General features: G+C 36.9%; 2 protein-coding genes across 4 annotated transcripts; both read right to left on the minus strand.

Annotated features, from left to right (window-relative positions):
* Positions 1-4,558: 4,558 nt before the first annotated feature.
* On the minus strand, positions 4,559-5,176 carry LOC140865095 (large ribosomal subunit protein uL15x). The gene has a single exon (XM_073269601.1). The coding sequence runs from the start codon at positions 5,124-5,126 to the stop codon at positions 4,686-4,688; it is 441 nt and encodes a 146-aa protein (XP_073125702.1). The 5' UTR covers positions 5,127-5,176; the 3' UTR covers positions 4,559-4,685.
* Positions 5,177-5,979: 803 nt separating this feature from the next.
* LOC140894568 (DEAD-box ATP-dependent RNA helicase 20) lies at positions 5,980-10,714 on the minus strand. 3 transcript variants are annotated; one of them, XM_073303117.1, is made up of 10 exons: positions 10,533-10,712; positions 9,440-10,092; positions 9,049-9,228; positions 8,802-8,963; positions 8,553-8,707; positions 8,078-8,170; positions 7,873-7,958; positions 7,573-7,799; positions 6,493-6,726; positions 5,980-6,414 (listed from the first exon to the last, which is right to left on the minus strand). In XM_073303117.1, the coding sequence occupies exons 1-10, from the start codon at positions 10,589-10,591 to the stop codon at positions 6,293-6,295; spliced, it is 1,971 nt and encodes a 656-aa protein (XP_073159218.1). In that variant the 5' UTR covers positions 10,592-10,712; the 3' UTR covers positions 5,980-6,292. The 3 variants fall into 3 exon arrangements, 1 of the variants encoding a protein (XP_073159218.1); XR_012153864.1 differs by lacking the exon at positions 5,980-6,414 and adding an exon at positions 6,852-7,018 and having other exon boundaries at positions 6,680-6,726; positions 7,222-7,799; positions 10,533-10,714; XR_012153863.1 differs by lacking the exon at positions 5,980-6,414 and adding an exon at positions 6,852-7,018 and having other exon boundaries at positions 6,680-6,726; positions 10,533-10,713.
* Positions 10,715-15,896: the final 5,182 nt, after the last annotated feature.

The raw sequence follows: 15,896 nt of genomic DNA on the forward strand, positions 1-15,896 counted from the left end.
TACAACTGTAAAAAAGTATAGTCAAGATTTTATAAGCAATATGAGTATTTGAGAAATATCTATCAATTTTTTTTTCAGGTAATTCACAAAACATCCATTGTCGATTTTGTTTCTCTTGGTAATGAGAACTTCAAGAATGTCAACTCCGAAAATAAATCATGCTCATTAATATCAGAACAACCCTTATGAGTCAGAAAATATGTTTTTATATTGGTCCAATTACACTAATATATAATAAATTTAGGAAATAAAATTGTTTTCTGTTTATATTGGGCACGAAAAAAATAATTTATATTTGAAAAAAAATATCAAGAGACATAGGAATAATAAACTTCATAAATAAATTTATCAAAAAACCCAGAAATAATAATAATAAAAAGTTTATATTAGGAAGTAGGCAAAGAAAAAATAATTTCCTGAGATATGAATGAAAAAATCCCAAGAATAATTAATTTATATTGGATAAATTTACACTTTTATATAATAATTTTTTTTTCAAAATTATGGGCCCCGAAAAAAAATGAGCCCGAGTCGGACGACTCTTCGGACTCCAAATAGGAAAAGCCCTGACCGTGTTTTAGTGGTGCAAAAAATCAAAATAAAAAACAACTAAAACCCGACACTGAGTTTTAGTGGTCGAGAACGAAATGAGCAAGAATTTGTTGGGCAGCTTAAAACTTATATATATATATATATATATATATATATATATATATAACATTTTCTCCAATTCTTATTAGTAGAACTGTCAATTTTAATCCAATGACTATTGAATTCCGAAAAATTCTTATGAAAAAGTTTTACGAGTCAAGTTTGTGAAAAAAAACTCTTTGTGAAACTTGATCACTATTAAAAATATTAATTTATGCTAAAAAAAATTAATTTTCATTGTATATTTGATCAAATCAACCCGTTTAACGATTACAGATCTATGAAACTATCTAACACGAAACTACATCAAATTCGAAACGTGTCCTACATATATATAAAAAGCAACGTCTGTTCCGTAGCATGTAATAAAGTTCTAATTCTAAGCAAAGACCCTACAATTATTATTAATTTTTTTAGTAATTTTTTGACATAATGATGAAATAGAAAGTCCTAGTGAAAAAATATATCATAAAAGATCGAACTTTTATCATTTTATCAGAAATATTATAGTTAGTTCATTGCATAATTCAAATATTTTAGACGGTAGCATGAACCGTCATGACATCCAACAAATATCCATTAGCAATAAACTAAAAATAATTATATAATTATGCGGTTAACATTGAGAGTAAGGTAAACAAAGAACTATTTGATTGTTGAAAAAGTTTTCATAGGACTAAAATTAATAATCATACCGCAAACGACAAATTGCCACGCAACAAACGACACTTTGTCTGATGTTATTTTATTATCCTCTGCACATAATTCTTTATATCCATGGTGTCACATAGAAAATAAAATATCTACGATGATACTGCATAAATGGGCCCATCATATGTTTAGGCTTAATTGGAGTTTACAGTCAAGAAACAAGGCCCGAGTTCAAGTCTAAATGTTAAGATTGGCTCATGGCGGTAGGTGGTTGATGCAAGACATGTTGGACTAAGAATGAGAGTGGGAGTTGGAGTTGTGGATGAGTCTAGGAGTTGAAGATGACGATGACAGAGGAGAGTAGCTAGGGTATAGCATATCTGAGGTGGGTGAGCTTTTAGCCTAAGATTCATCTCAAGGACAAAAGCTCTTAGCTTCAGCCTCGCCTCAAGGGCGAGTCCCGGATGAACAAGCGTGTGAGTCTCACTCACGTGGTCCCCTACGAAATGTGTGTGGTCCCCTACCTTCTACTCTATAAATATCGGATTTGCTCACTTCATTTGCAATTCATTACTTTCATTTTTTAGGGGCGTCCAAGCTCTCATCTTCACTCATTTATTTCCGACTCTGACTTGAGCGTCGGACGGGCTACGCTGGGACACTCTCCCGGCCCCCTCTAACACTTTTTACTTGGTTTCAGGTTCGCTTACGGACTTGGAGCTTTGAGCTTAGATTGGACTCGGATCATCAAATTTTAGTTAATATTATATGATTTTCTCGTTTATTTTGGCATACTAAGTTATCACAGTTGTTACTGTCTCACAAATAAAAAGATTAATATAATTTATATCTATAATAAAAAAATGATATTATTGACATAAAATAATATTTTTAATAAATCAAATCGAAGACTCGTCTTTAAAAATAGAGCTCGAATTTAAAATAATACTCTTCTTTTGTTTTTATTAGTTCAGAGTGCACTATCTTCAATTTATTTCACTATAACATTCTACAACGTTCGATGTCCCCACCAATATAATATTTATAATCCAACACCAAATATGTATATATTTCTATAAATTATGTGACGTAACTGACGTTTGTCTTAATATATATTTCCACATATAACAGAGCTGTCGAAATACGAGCCACCGGTGGGTTGGAGAAGGCTATCTCATGTGGACTGTGGTATGTTAGACGGGTCAACATATCAGATTTTTTTTAATAAAAAATTAAAATTTAAAAAAGCCGAAAACAACCTCAATACTTGAGGTTTCAGACAAATATGAAACATCTCAATGATGCTATACAATAACAAGTACAATATCATTAGGGTGTTCCTCCGTCGGTTCGATTTTCTATCAAATCAATTCGGTTATTTTGATCAGTCGATTTTGATATAATCATTTTAATTAATATTATAAATAAAATATAATATATCGTCTTTTAAATGATGTCTTTGTAAAAAAAAAAACCTAAATTCAATGTCTAAATAACTTAAATGAACGACAATTAACTCAAAATTATTAAAAATGATTCTTTATTCACTAGATATCATCTTTTAAAATATATAAATATAAATAAATATATAAATAAAATTATTAATTTAATAAAATTTTGGTTTTTTCATACGATTCGATTTTGAGATATTTAATCCAAAATAAAATTAAATAAATTTCTATTTTAATATTTATATCCGAATTTCAAATTTCGGTTCGATCTTTGGTTTTTTCGATATAAATTTACGGTTTTTTTGGTTTATCTGAAGTTTGAATACCACTAACTTTCACAATTAAACAAAACATACAAAATTCCATCTCACCGATTATATCTTGAATAAAAAAAAAACAACATACTCGATCAATAAAAACTTAAATAAAAAAGTAATCATAATTATAAAAAATAAATAAAAGCACTAAATTAAACATTATAAACACATCAAATATTAGTTTTAAAATTTTAAATGCATACTCTAAAAATAAATATTGATTTTAACATTTATATCCGAAAGTAAATATATTTGCTATTTCAAAATAGGGTATTTAAAACACACAATATCAGATATAATAAATTATTATTTTTAATCAAATCGTTTGAAAAGTATCAACAAATACATTTTCATAAACAACTCTTCTTAACAGGTTGAATAGATGCTACCCGCAGGGCAGTGTCCTGCGGGTGACGTAGCGGCTCATGATTGGTTAAAATCAGTGGATCCCACGTGGAACCCACTAATTTTGACCAATCATGGGATTACACATCACCCGCAGAGTAGTGCCCTGTGGGCGGCATGTACTAAACCCTAAACATACTTTCATCATATTTATCAAAACTGATACTCGAGATCCCGTAAGAACTACCAATGACCCCTACTACCTAGCCACTGGCATCACACACAAGAAATGAAACCTTAGCGCTAAAACAAACATCAGATCAACTCCAATACTTTTCGGGCTAAAAATGGCCAACGATCATAATATAGAGCAACCATGAACTACAATCCCAAACTCGAAACTGTGGACCTGGAAGGCTGGAGCTAGATGTACTTTACACCTTAAATACTCAAAAACCATAGCATACAGGCCAATGCTCGAGGAATAATAAGACTCCGCCTTACGCTTCAAAGGCAAGTACAGGTGAAGCCCTTAGATAAAAGGCACACCCTTGTTCACGATGCAGTGGAGTTTATTAGCAACTTTAGGTGCACGTTAATACAGGAGCGAACCGACAACGAATCTGACAAGAAATGCAAGAATATATCCATTCATCTTTCATGTACAAGCATATTATCGTTCGTTTTATCATTGTTCAATAGTTTTTTAGGGTTATTTTTTCTATGGCACCCAACTTCGTATGGGTTGCATACCCTCACTTCTCACACCTCTACTAACCATGACCAAGGTTTTCACAATTTCACCCGAATTCATGTCAAGCATTAAAAATGACCTCTAAACCAAGAAGTGCAGCTATTGTGTTGAAAAAACTATGGTATTGGAGTTCAATCCAACGGGGTTCAGAATAGCAAAAAACTCGAAAATCATCTATATAATACCAGACATAAACATCTACATTCATTCACTCGCAGCAATACATTCACTCAAAGCAAGTAATGGAGTATGAACAATAACCTGCAGCTATTGAAGCAAACATCAAATTCCATGAAAATATTTTTCCAAAGAGTGTAAATTTGCACCAAAATTTCACTACTGAGGTCGCATTAATCAATTCACACATCTAAGACATCTCAAACAAGAAATGACCGTAAATCAAAACATTCATATTAATATATCAGTTCAATTCCAAATTCAAGAAACAAAACTCCAAAAGTAATCTTTCGAAATTAATCAAAATTTAAAAAAAAACAGTAATAAACCAAACCCTAATCAAGCAGTGAGCACGACGGCGCCACCAGCCTCCTTAATCTTCTTCTCCGCGTGCTTCGAAACGAGCTTGGCCTTCACCACCACGGGCTTGTCAGCGGGAAGCAAACCCTTCCCCAAGACCTTGAAGTACCCAAACTGCGTCACATCAATCAACGGAACATTGTCCTTGGACGCCTTGTCCTTCACTTCCTGCGGCACCATCGACCAGAGCCGGTCGACGTTGACAGTGGGGCAGAAGAACTTGTTGCGGAGCTTGTGGAAGTAACGCATACCCACCTTCCCGAAGTACCCAGGGTGGTACTTGTCGAAGAGGATCCGGTGGTGGTGCATGCCTCCGGCGTTTCCCCGACCTCCGGGATGCTTCCTGTGCTTGCCGATACGGCCGTGACCGGCGCTCACGTGGCCGCGCTTCTTGCGGTTCTTCTTGAATCTGGTGGTCATTTTGCGGCGGCGATGGAGGAAGAGGATTCGGGGTTAGATAGCAAATGTTCGTGGATATAATATAAAGAGGACTCTGCTGCGTTAGGGCTTCGCAGGAGGTGTCTTATTTACCATGTTACCCTTGTTAAGCGTCCGAAATTACTTTTCAAACCACAATATTTTTAAAACATAATAATAAAATAAAAGTTGTGGTTTTGCGAGTAATTTTCATTACACTTATATTTTCGTTTCCTTTTTCCATATCACGTGAAATTTAGCCGTAAGTAAATACGCAACTGTCTAAAGTAATTTGCAGATGGTATCGAATAATAATGTCGGTTGGTTCCAAGTTGTAAAAAGATAACAATGTATATTTTATTATTTGTCTGTTTCAAACCGAATTCAACTTCAAGTTATTTCGTAACATGAGTTGCTATAATTATGAATATAATTATGCATTAAATATATATATTTCAATGTTTTCAAATATTTATTTTTTAGTATCACTAAAAATAACTTGCAAACATGTTCGAATCGTCGGAGTCAAACTCAAGGAAAAAATATTAACACATACCAACCATATTCGTTGTTTTTTTCCTAGAAATGTGTCTTCAAAAAATTATCCTCTACTTCGATTGTTTTAGTCTGAAAATTAATTGCAGAATGCATAAAATGGTTTTTTTAAAAATATTTATTTCATTCAAAAAGTAATGATATTTTTGTTTTGGAGAGGTATTTTATTTTTTATGACAACACGACGCAGAAAGTACAAATATTTAGATCTCTCCGCTGTTGAGTTATCTTAATACAAAAAAACCTACGGTTACGAATTAATGATTCAATTGTTGGGAGCTTGAACAAAATACACCACATAAGACTTGAAACACTTATACATTTATTTTTTTTTCCCAACTTAAATTCATATATTACTACTATTAAATCTCGAGACAAGGCATTGGCCCGGCCCTTGGAGCAAATATATATATGAGATCGATCCATACAATACAATCCACAATGTTTTTGACATTCTCAGGGAGTAGCATAAACTATCTGTATAACATGCGACCGGAGCAATGACTACAACACTTCGTCCCGGGCAAACGCATAGATTATAATGATCTCTTTCAGAACTCAGCAAATTAAAATAAGGCATTTTCTCCAGCAAGCGAATCATAGTTAAGTAAGATCTACCACGGCCTTTTGCCACTAAGAGGAATAGTGTTGGTTCCAGAAACCACACCACGGTTGCCAAAAGCTCCTACTCCTCGACCACGTCCCCATCCACGTCCTCGAATGTTGCTTCCAGAAGCTGCCAAGAAAGTTAACGAATGTATGTGTAACCAAACCCTTGAAGGATATAAAAAATTTCCAACTGAAGAATGCTTACCCCCCATGTTAGAGCCACCGGTTCGTGCAATAGCAGCGAGTTGAGGAGGAACAACTTGCCCGGCTTGCTGAAGGATTTTTACAAGCTCTCTTGCATGCTTGGCATTTCCATGAGTGAAAAATGTAAAAGCCATGCCCCTAGCTCCTGCACGACCGGTTCGGCCAATCCTGTGGACATAATCCTCTAGAGATGTTGGGAAATCATAATTTACGACACATTTTATGTCCTTCACATCTACAAGCAGCACAGAGAAAAATTGCATCAGATAAAGACACTCTTGGACAGTCCCCTTATCCCTGCACTCCTAAGATCCAAACTGTTCGAATAAAAGATTGAACACATTCTTTAGAGGTGCCTACCTAGCTTTACAGGGATAAGGAGCAGTTCCTCCACTATAATTCAAAATCGAATTCCAATGTTGTACAATCTCGCAAAATTCAACCGGCTTTCAAGACTACCAGCTTCCCGAGAGTGGATTGATGGGTGCATGAGATTCAACTATGTTACTCAGACACGCAGGAGCACACTGCATGCAGAAAAGGTCCAATCAATAAAAATTAGGTTTCTTAGGTGTCAACATGATCACCACAGACCAAAAACAACACAACTTAAGTTTCACTAAGCTATGATTTCCTTCCCTAAAATAGAGTGTAATTTAGTAAGTTTACACATTGGTAAATCTTGCCCCTTGCGTCTTTCTAAAGTAGCTGATATCTTAAGACAGTATACCATGAAGAGGAATCATTTGGAACAGTCTAAATTGCCACTCTCCTTGCTCTGCAACCAACTTGCAAAACAATCCTAAACTAATTCTGGGCCATCTGACCTATTCAAGACACCCATTCAAAGGATAAAATAAACTCAAAGTCTGAACGCAAGTAGGGATTCCTCCTCTGATATTAAAGGCACCACTCAAGAACAAAAGCGAATAAGTAGCAGCCAATACACACGATAGCACCACCTTCTGCACCCAAACCACATTATTCTCAGGAACATGGAGGACAGCCGGGAGACTTGCCCATATATATGGAAACCAAAATGTGAGACTAAAAATTTCCTAAGCTATAAGATTAATCCTACCAAGACCACGAGCTGCCACATCAGTGGCAATCATTATCGGGTTTCTGCCACTTTTAAACTCAGCCAGGACCCAATCCCTTTCATCCTGGGTCTTGTCACCATGAATAGATAAAGCTGGCCATCCATCCATTCTCATCTGTTTTGTGACTTGATCACAACCTTTCTTTGTCTCTACAAAAATTAATATCTTACTTCCATCCATCAAGTCTTTTAGCAATTTCATCAGCCTGCAGAAAGAATATGAAGTAAACAACAAAAGAAGTAACAAGGGAGAAGTAGAGCATTTATAACCAAAATTACCTGTTATACTTCTCCAAATCAGTCATAATTTCAACAACTTGGTGTATAGATTGGTTCGCTTTCAGATGCAGAGACCCAATGATAACCTGTTATACATCAACGTTATAAGATGTCATGTATTGAACTAAAACTACATACATTCTTGCAATCCTTATGGTGAATTCAATGTATGTAAACTGAGTACTATGGAAAATTCAAGACAAACCTTGTATGGATTACGCAGGAACTGTCTTGCCAAAGTTTCTACCTCCCTTGGCCATGTGGCACTCCAGTACAATGTTTGCCTGTCAGGACGTATCTGCATTGAGTGAAAATGATTAAGCCTCTCAACTTTCAGTAAAAGTTTCAACCAGTAATATAAAAGTAGTTCAGTAATATACCATGTTTTTATGATCTTTCTTTTGACTGCTACTACTTCTATGTTATAGCTTTCCAAAATATTATAAAGTACAGTATGCAGAAAATAATGGACCAAAATTCATATGATAAGATCGTAAAGAGGCACAAAAATATGAGCAACATTTGACTTGTCCAGATTATTAAAATGAAGACATACAAATGCCATGCATTATTTTTCATGTCATTGAGGCCCTTTTTAAAAATCCAGTCACGAGGTTATAAATGACAAATCAAACACAAATTCATTGCACTTGTAAATGAAACAGAAACTGCTTCAGTACCTGAGAAACAATTTTTCTAATTTGAGGTTCAAATCCCATATCTAGCATACGATCAGCCTCGTCCAGTACCAGATATGTCACTCTTTTCAAGTTAGTATGCTGGGCTTCCAGCATATCTATCAATCTGCCCGGCGTAGCAATGACAATTTCAACTCCTGATATTTTCAAGCAATTTCCAAAAACAAAAATCAGCATTCAGATATCTCAACTAATATTGAAAATTGAAAACAAATGAAACAGTGGAGGCACCTCTTTTAAGGTCACGAATTTGTGGACCTTTTGGGGCACCACCGTAGATACAAGTACTCCTTATGTTTGTATATGAAGCAAATTTTACAGCTTCTTCTTGAATCTGAACAGCCAATTCTCTAGTAGGTGCTAGTACTAGTACAATCGGACCTTCACCTTGTCCTGTTATTCTAGTTAATTTTATCACAAGATTGAATGTACACGGATAAAAGGTATACATCAGAATAAAAGTCGCACAAGGACTTACTCAGCCTGGGTTGAGCACCAACATGAACAAAAGCAGGAAGCAAATATGCCAGTGTCTTTCCAGAGCCAGTTTCAGCAATACCTACTAGATCTCGACCCCTTAAAGCCATAGGCCATCCTTGGGATTGAATAGGAGTTGGCTCAACAAAGCCCAATCTGGCGATGACCTCCAGGCAATAATCTGAAAAATAAATAAGTATAAGCTTAATTAAAGCAACTAAAAAGATTATAATCAAAAAATAAAATAAAATGAAACCATAAAATGGTTGAGATATAGGAACACACAAAATGATTAAACTTATAAGGGCCCGATAATTTATGTGCAACTTAAACTGGTCATCATGGCATATTTAGTGCAGAAAAGTTGGCTTGATATGATATACAATCCATACCAGGAAAATTTGCTTCTTGAAACATTCTTATTGGCTTGGGAACATCGTGGCCTTCGACAGTAATCTCCCGCCTCGCACGATACATCGAAACTTCTTGCTCGGTCATTGCCCTGACAGATGGGCTTTCCACATAGAAATCCTTTTTAAATCCAACTAAGCCTCTAAAATCTTGCTCTGGAAGATTAACATAATCCAAGTCGTCACCCCTGGGCCTACCCCCTCTTGCACCACGGCCTCCATCAAAACCACCAATGATAGCACCACGTCCACTGCCAAAATCATCATTCCTGCCCCTACTATGACCTGGATTAAAACCCCTTCCAGAGACACTGGCTCCCCTCCCACTGTCATGGCTTCTTCCGCCACCTCTCCTTTCTACAATGCCACCATTATTGAATCCTCCGCCTCCGCCCCTGTTGGAGAAATCACCACTATAGCTCACATTATACCCTCTTCCAACACCATGCTCAACAGAAGGATACCCACTAAAACCAACACTACCTCCTCCAGATCTTGCACCAAGTGCTGTATGTGGTGGTACCACAGGAATGGCTCCATAAGAAACATGACCTCTGCCATGATCATAGCTGAGTGGAGCTGCAACACTCGGCACTGGAGGCGGAATCTCCATTGGTGGCTGTCCCATGAAACCACTGCAGTACAAATTGAAATAACAGCACCACCAGAAAGGCCATCAACCACAGTACGCTCTCACTTTAATATGATATATGCAAATCAATTTGCCCAATTGCTTTAAATATAACACATTTAAAGGGAAAGAAAACGAAAACCAAATGAAAATGGAGTACCTTTTCACCGTTTGACTCATGTCATAAGTCAAATATAAGGATATCAATTCGCCCAAAATATGACAAATGGAAATAAAATAAAACGAAAACACAATAAAAGGGGTAACCCTAATACAATAAACATACCAGCATAATGAATCTAAAGGCACAAAATTACAAACCAATCATCAACAAATAAGACAGAATTGTGCTAAATCGCTACAATAAACCTGAAGCTAACTGGAAAAATTCACACACGAATACTGATAAAACAAAAATATAAATATAAAATACAAGAAAAATACCTTCGGCGCTGACGATAGGACGCTGCGTCCTGGAGCCTGGGATCGTAATTGTTGTACATGACGAGATGGAGAATTAGGGTTATGGATTGCAGATTGAGAGGGAATCAGGAAGAAAAATAAAATAAAACGAAATTGGACGCGTAAATGTGTAATTTATTTTCTATTCTAAATTACATGTTCCTCCCCGTAGTATCATTAAATTACGAAACTTCCTCTCCGAAACTCTTAAACACTAGGTCACCCCTAACCTAAAGTATTTGTGCTTTGCTCCCTTGACTTTTGAAAAATCCACTCACCTCCTCTTTTCTAATATGGCTCACTCGCCATGGGGCTAGAAAAACCCGTTGCTTTCTCGTCTTTTGGAGGAGCGAGGATCTCGTCTTTCGCCTACGAGGATGTGGTGGGCTTCGCGCGATGAAGCTCACCACGATTTTTCTTTAAAAAATTTATTAAATGGTTTGAAGAATTTGATCTTTTTATTTTTCAAAAGAAATGGGAAAATAAAATAGAAGGGTTGGGATAATTTGTCCGTTGTAGATCAACGGCCAGATCAATTTCAACTTGATTTTTTTAAAAAAAAATATTAAAAATAGGAGAAAAAATAAAAAAAAGTCCGATTTTTAAAAAAATTGAAAAAGTACAAACAACCATATTCTCAAAAGTCAAGCATTTTTCTATAAATTGGTTTGAATACACCTAAAAAATTTAACAACTTCTTCCACTTGAATTTCAAAAACTCAATATTCTTCAACTTTCATTTCATTTTCAATCCAATTTCGAAAAGTCGATTCATGGAGAAATAATGATCTAAATACTTTTTCATCAAATATTTCTCAATTCACCGACAAGCAAATGTTGATTTTTATATTCAACCAAATTCAATTCTCTCACAATCTGATCTAAATCTCACCTCCTACTTTTGAAACCACGTTTACTAATCCTCTAGATAAAGGAAAGAATATTGTTGTTGGCGATGAGGTTGATGACATCAAAAGGAACCTTGGACTAAGGTCGAAGATGAACATTTCGCAAAGCATGGTGCAACGTTTTCATCAATCCGACATGGCAATGATCAAAGCAACTCGATTTTTTGGAGATTAGTTTGGAATGAACATAAACATGAGTTGTCAAATGGATGGAAAGACGAGTGTTTGTGTAACACCCAGTATTTTTAGTACGTAAATTCGCATGCATAATTAGGGATTTTATTTATTTAGAATTTTAGATTACGGGTTAAATAATTATGTGAAATTATTTGTGCATGTTTTAAGTTATTTTTAAGCATTTAACCCATAACTAGTGATTTTCATGATTTATGGGAATTTAATTATTTTATCGCATAGACGGGACCGTGGACGGACGAGATGACAACTTTCTACCCAAATTATTTTATGAGTCTTTTAGGAGCCCAAAAAAATTATTTTGAATTTTATTTCCTCAAAATTATCAGTATTTAATTTTATATAATTTTAAGAGTCCATTTTTATCCAAATTTAGCCAAAATATTGACTTTTAATTATCTTTAAAAATCCCATAATTTAATATTTCGAGATTTGTGATATTTAATTTAAGTTATCAATATTTTAAAAACTTAGGAACCTTTGTAATTATGTTATTATCTCCTAGATTATCTATTTTTCCAAAATTATTATCCTAAACTACCCAAACCATCGCCCAAATCCCCTATCACACGCTCATTCCATCTTCTACTCACCCTAAGCGCCCACAGCCGCCTCCATCACCTTCCCAATCGGCCATCAGGCCCTAAGTCACCATAACCGATTTTTGTTGAAGCTTCAAGTGGTTGTCGTCGTCCCGTCGTCCCGGAATCGTCTCCTACGCATTCTAGCTCTCATCGTCGGTGATAGGCATGTTTTTCTTTCTCCTTTCTCGTACCATATCAGTGTTATATGTGTGTGTTGTGTGTGCATCGAAATTCTTCAAGAAATTTCAGAAAAGGAATCGGTTTTGATGCTTGTATCTTGTTCATGTATGTTGCTTGATCATGCTCACGTTTTCTTCATCCATGGTGCGTCCAGCTGCTGGTCAGGGGTCCCTAGGTCACGTGAGGGTGGTCTAGACTTGAGTGGCTCGAGTGGGTCGAGCCAAATAAGCCAAGACAGGAGCTGGTTCGAGTATGCAGAAACTCGCGCAGGTTTAGGGTTCCGAGGAAGAGAGGTTCGTTCTCCTTCGCCATGGTTTGATGCGTGGTTTGTTGGATTTGAACCCTTTAGATGTGGGCTAGGTTTTTGGTGTGGTTATCCGGCCAGTGGGTGGCCGGAGCAGGGCGGCCGCCGGCGTTCTTTGCAACTGCTCGCAGTCGCAGCAGTATAGGGAAGAGGGGTGTTCGGGTTTAGGGTTTAGAGTGGATCCGGGTCGGGTCTGGAAAGTCATGGGTTATGTTAGTTGGGTCCGGGTTCGGGTTAAGTGAGTCGGACTCGGGTATTTTTATTTTTTAAGTTTTAAGTTTAATTAAGTGTTAAATGGGCCTAATTAAATCCCAAAAATTTAATTGGGTTCCATTTAATTATTTGGGTTGAATTTAATTGTTATTGGGCCAAGTATGTGCTAATGAGCTTTAATTAATTTGTTGGGCTTAGAAATGTGTTAACGGGCTTAAGTATGTTAATGGACCAGTCTCAGTGTTAATGGGCCAGAATTTAAGAAAATGGGTTTGAGTGTTAGGGGCAGCAGTTCAGTACAAACCATGAAAAAATGCATGTGTCCTAAATATATATTTAATTATTTTATGCATGAATGTTATTTTAGTATTTATATGTTAGTATAAAAATTAAATTAAATATATATGAAGGACACACATTTTATTTAAGTACATGCATTTATGAAATAATTTTATGGCATGATTTAATGTTTAAGGTTGAGCTAGAAAATAATTTTTATGTTGGAAGTTGAAGTAGTGTGACAATTTAAGGGGGACAAGTCCCCACATGTTAAGGGCAGTTTACTGTCAATTTAAGGGTAGTTTACTACCAGTAAGAGGTGATTCGTCACCGCCGCATACGTTGGTTTTAAGAGACTGATCAGTCGAACTTTTTAAGTTTAAGGTTACACTACGAATATGACCATGCGATGTTAGAAAAATGATATGCTCAACAATGTTATGTATGTATTATATGATTATATTTAAGTTCAAGTTTAAGTAAGATTTTAAGTCATAATTCATGATTTTTTTTAAGCATGCTCATTCATGTATTCGTTATGTATTAGTATTCCAGTGATTTAAATTATTTTAAACCCTCGTTATGTTAGCATGTTGGGCCTCTAGGCTCACTACACTTATATGGTGCAGGTGAGTGCGTAGAGGAAGATGTAGTTCCTACAGGTGGTGAGGACGTATGAGCAGACATACAGTGATCCCCCGTGACCGTCGGCTGAGTCTTTACGAACATTTTAAGAATTTTTAAACTTTGTTTCTTATTTATTTCTTTTATGTCTTTCCAGTGGTGAATTTTAGTACTATTTTTATTAAATAATTTTTATTGCATGCAAACTTTTAAGGGAATTGTTTGACAGTATTTTATTTAAGTTTGACTCGGTTATTTAAGTAAAAATGTTGCATTTTATTTATGTTATTTTTAAATCTGTTTATTTTGTGCATATATGTATGGGCATGTATGTACATCTATTTTACTTAGTATTATTTTTAAAAAAAAAAAAAAATTTCGCATATATTATTTTAGAATGTTTGGGTCATTTCAATTGGCATCAGAGCCGCGTTCTTGGAGGGGTCATCACTGCTATGCGAGCTCAGAAATCCACGCTACCGGTTTGTAAGTTTTAATTGCTTTTAATATGATTTAGTCGTATCATGTTTAAGACTTAAGCATTTATGTTAGCAGAAAATTTCTAAGTACTTAGTTATGCATGTCGATTTACGTAAAGAAATATGTGGTGGTGCAGAATGCCTCCGAGACCAGCTAACAGGCGTGAGGGATCCCCACCATGGCAGAACCCTCTTTCAGCATTGGAGCAGGCCAATGCAAACATGATGGCAGGGATTACTGCTCTGTTGGAGCAGCAGGCAGCACGTCCGAGACTGTCCCATGATGAGGATGTGGTGGAGAGGTTCCAGAAGAAGGGACCAAAGGAGTTCGCAGGTGCCACAGATCCACTCATTGCTGAGGGGTGGATCCGTTCTTTGGAGAGCATCTTTGCTTACATGGGGTTGACTGATGCGGACAAGGTGAGGTGCGCAGTGTACATGCTGAAAGGTGATGCAGACTTATGGTGGGAGAGTGCATCACGAGGAGTGAATCTGACTACTTTGCGATGGACAGACTTCCGGAGGATGTTTTTCTCCAAGTATTTCACTGAAGACGTGCGCAGTAGCATGATTCGAGATTTCATGAGTCTCCGACAGGGAGACAAGACAGTTGTGGAGTACATCCGACAGTTCGAGAGGGGCTGTCACCTTGTTCCGTTGATTGCTGACAGTGCACCTGAGAAGATGAGACAGTTTATTGAGGGGCTCAGGGCAGAAATCAAGCATGACGTTCGCATGGCGGACGTCCCCACTTATGAGGCTGCAGTCAGTAGAGCCTTGCGTTCTGAGGAGGGTAGGAGAGAGATCCAGAGGGAGCAGCAGAGTAAGAGGCCGTTTCAATCTGGGTATCAGCGACCATCTTCGCAGCCTCCTGCGAAGAAGCAGTTTACTGGGCCGTCTAAGGGCCCGAACCAGCAGAAGCCACAACAGCAGAGACAGCAGCCTAGGGGCGGGGCCCCTAATGCTGGAGGATATCCTACTTGCCCGAAGTGCCAGAAGATGCATCCAGGACCATGTCTTCTAGGAGCGGGCGTCTATTTTCATTGTAAAGAGCCAGGGCACCAGATGGCCAATTGCCCGAGGAAGAAGAACACTACAGGGAGAGTGTTTGTGATGCAGGCTGAGGAGGCAGACCCAGATACCTCCTTGATCACCGGTATATCTTACCCCTAGTATTTTATATTTTCTTCCTTTGGTTAAGAATTTCGATTTTCTTTGTGGAATAATTTGTTATTTGGGTTACCTATCTGCATGCTAGAATAAGAAGCATGTTTTGCTTGTGATTAGAATTAAGGGTTATTAGTGACTCATCTTTGGGAGAAAGTTTAGTAGTGATATGAAGTTGTTGGGATTCTTCTGCGTGCAGGGAGAATTCTAGTTGGAGACAACTCCACGTTTGTGTTTCTAGATTCAAGGGCTACGCATTCGTTTATCTCCCTAGAGTTTATCAGACGGATAGGCATCACACTTGAGATTGCCGACAGTGGTTATGATGTCACTATGCCGTCAGGACAGATTATTTCTACCTCTAGTGTCATTCAAGAGCTGGAGTTGGAGCTATAGGGGCACTCCATTCGCGC

The sequence above is a fragment of the Henckelia pumila genome, chromosome 4 (assembly GCF_033568475.1).
Source record: "Henckelia pumila isolate YLH828 chromosome 4, ASM3356847v2, whole genome shotgun sequence".
Taxonomy (NCBI): domain Eukaryota; kingdom Viridiplantae; phylum Streptophyta; class Magnoliopsida; order Lamiales; family Gesneriaceae; genus Henckelia; species Henckelia pumila.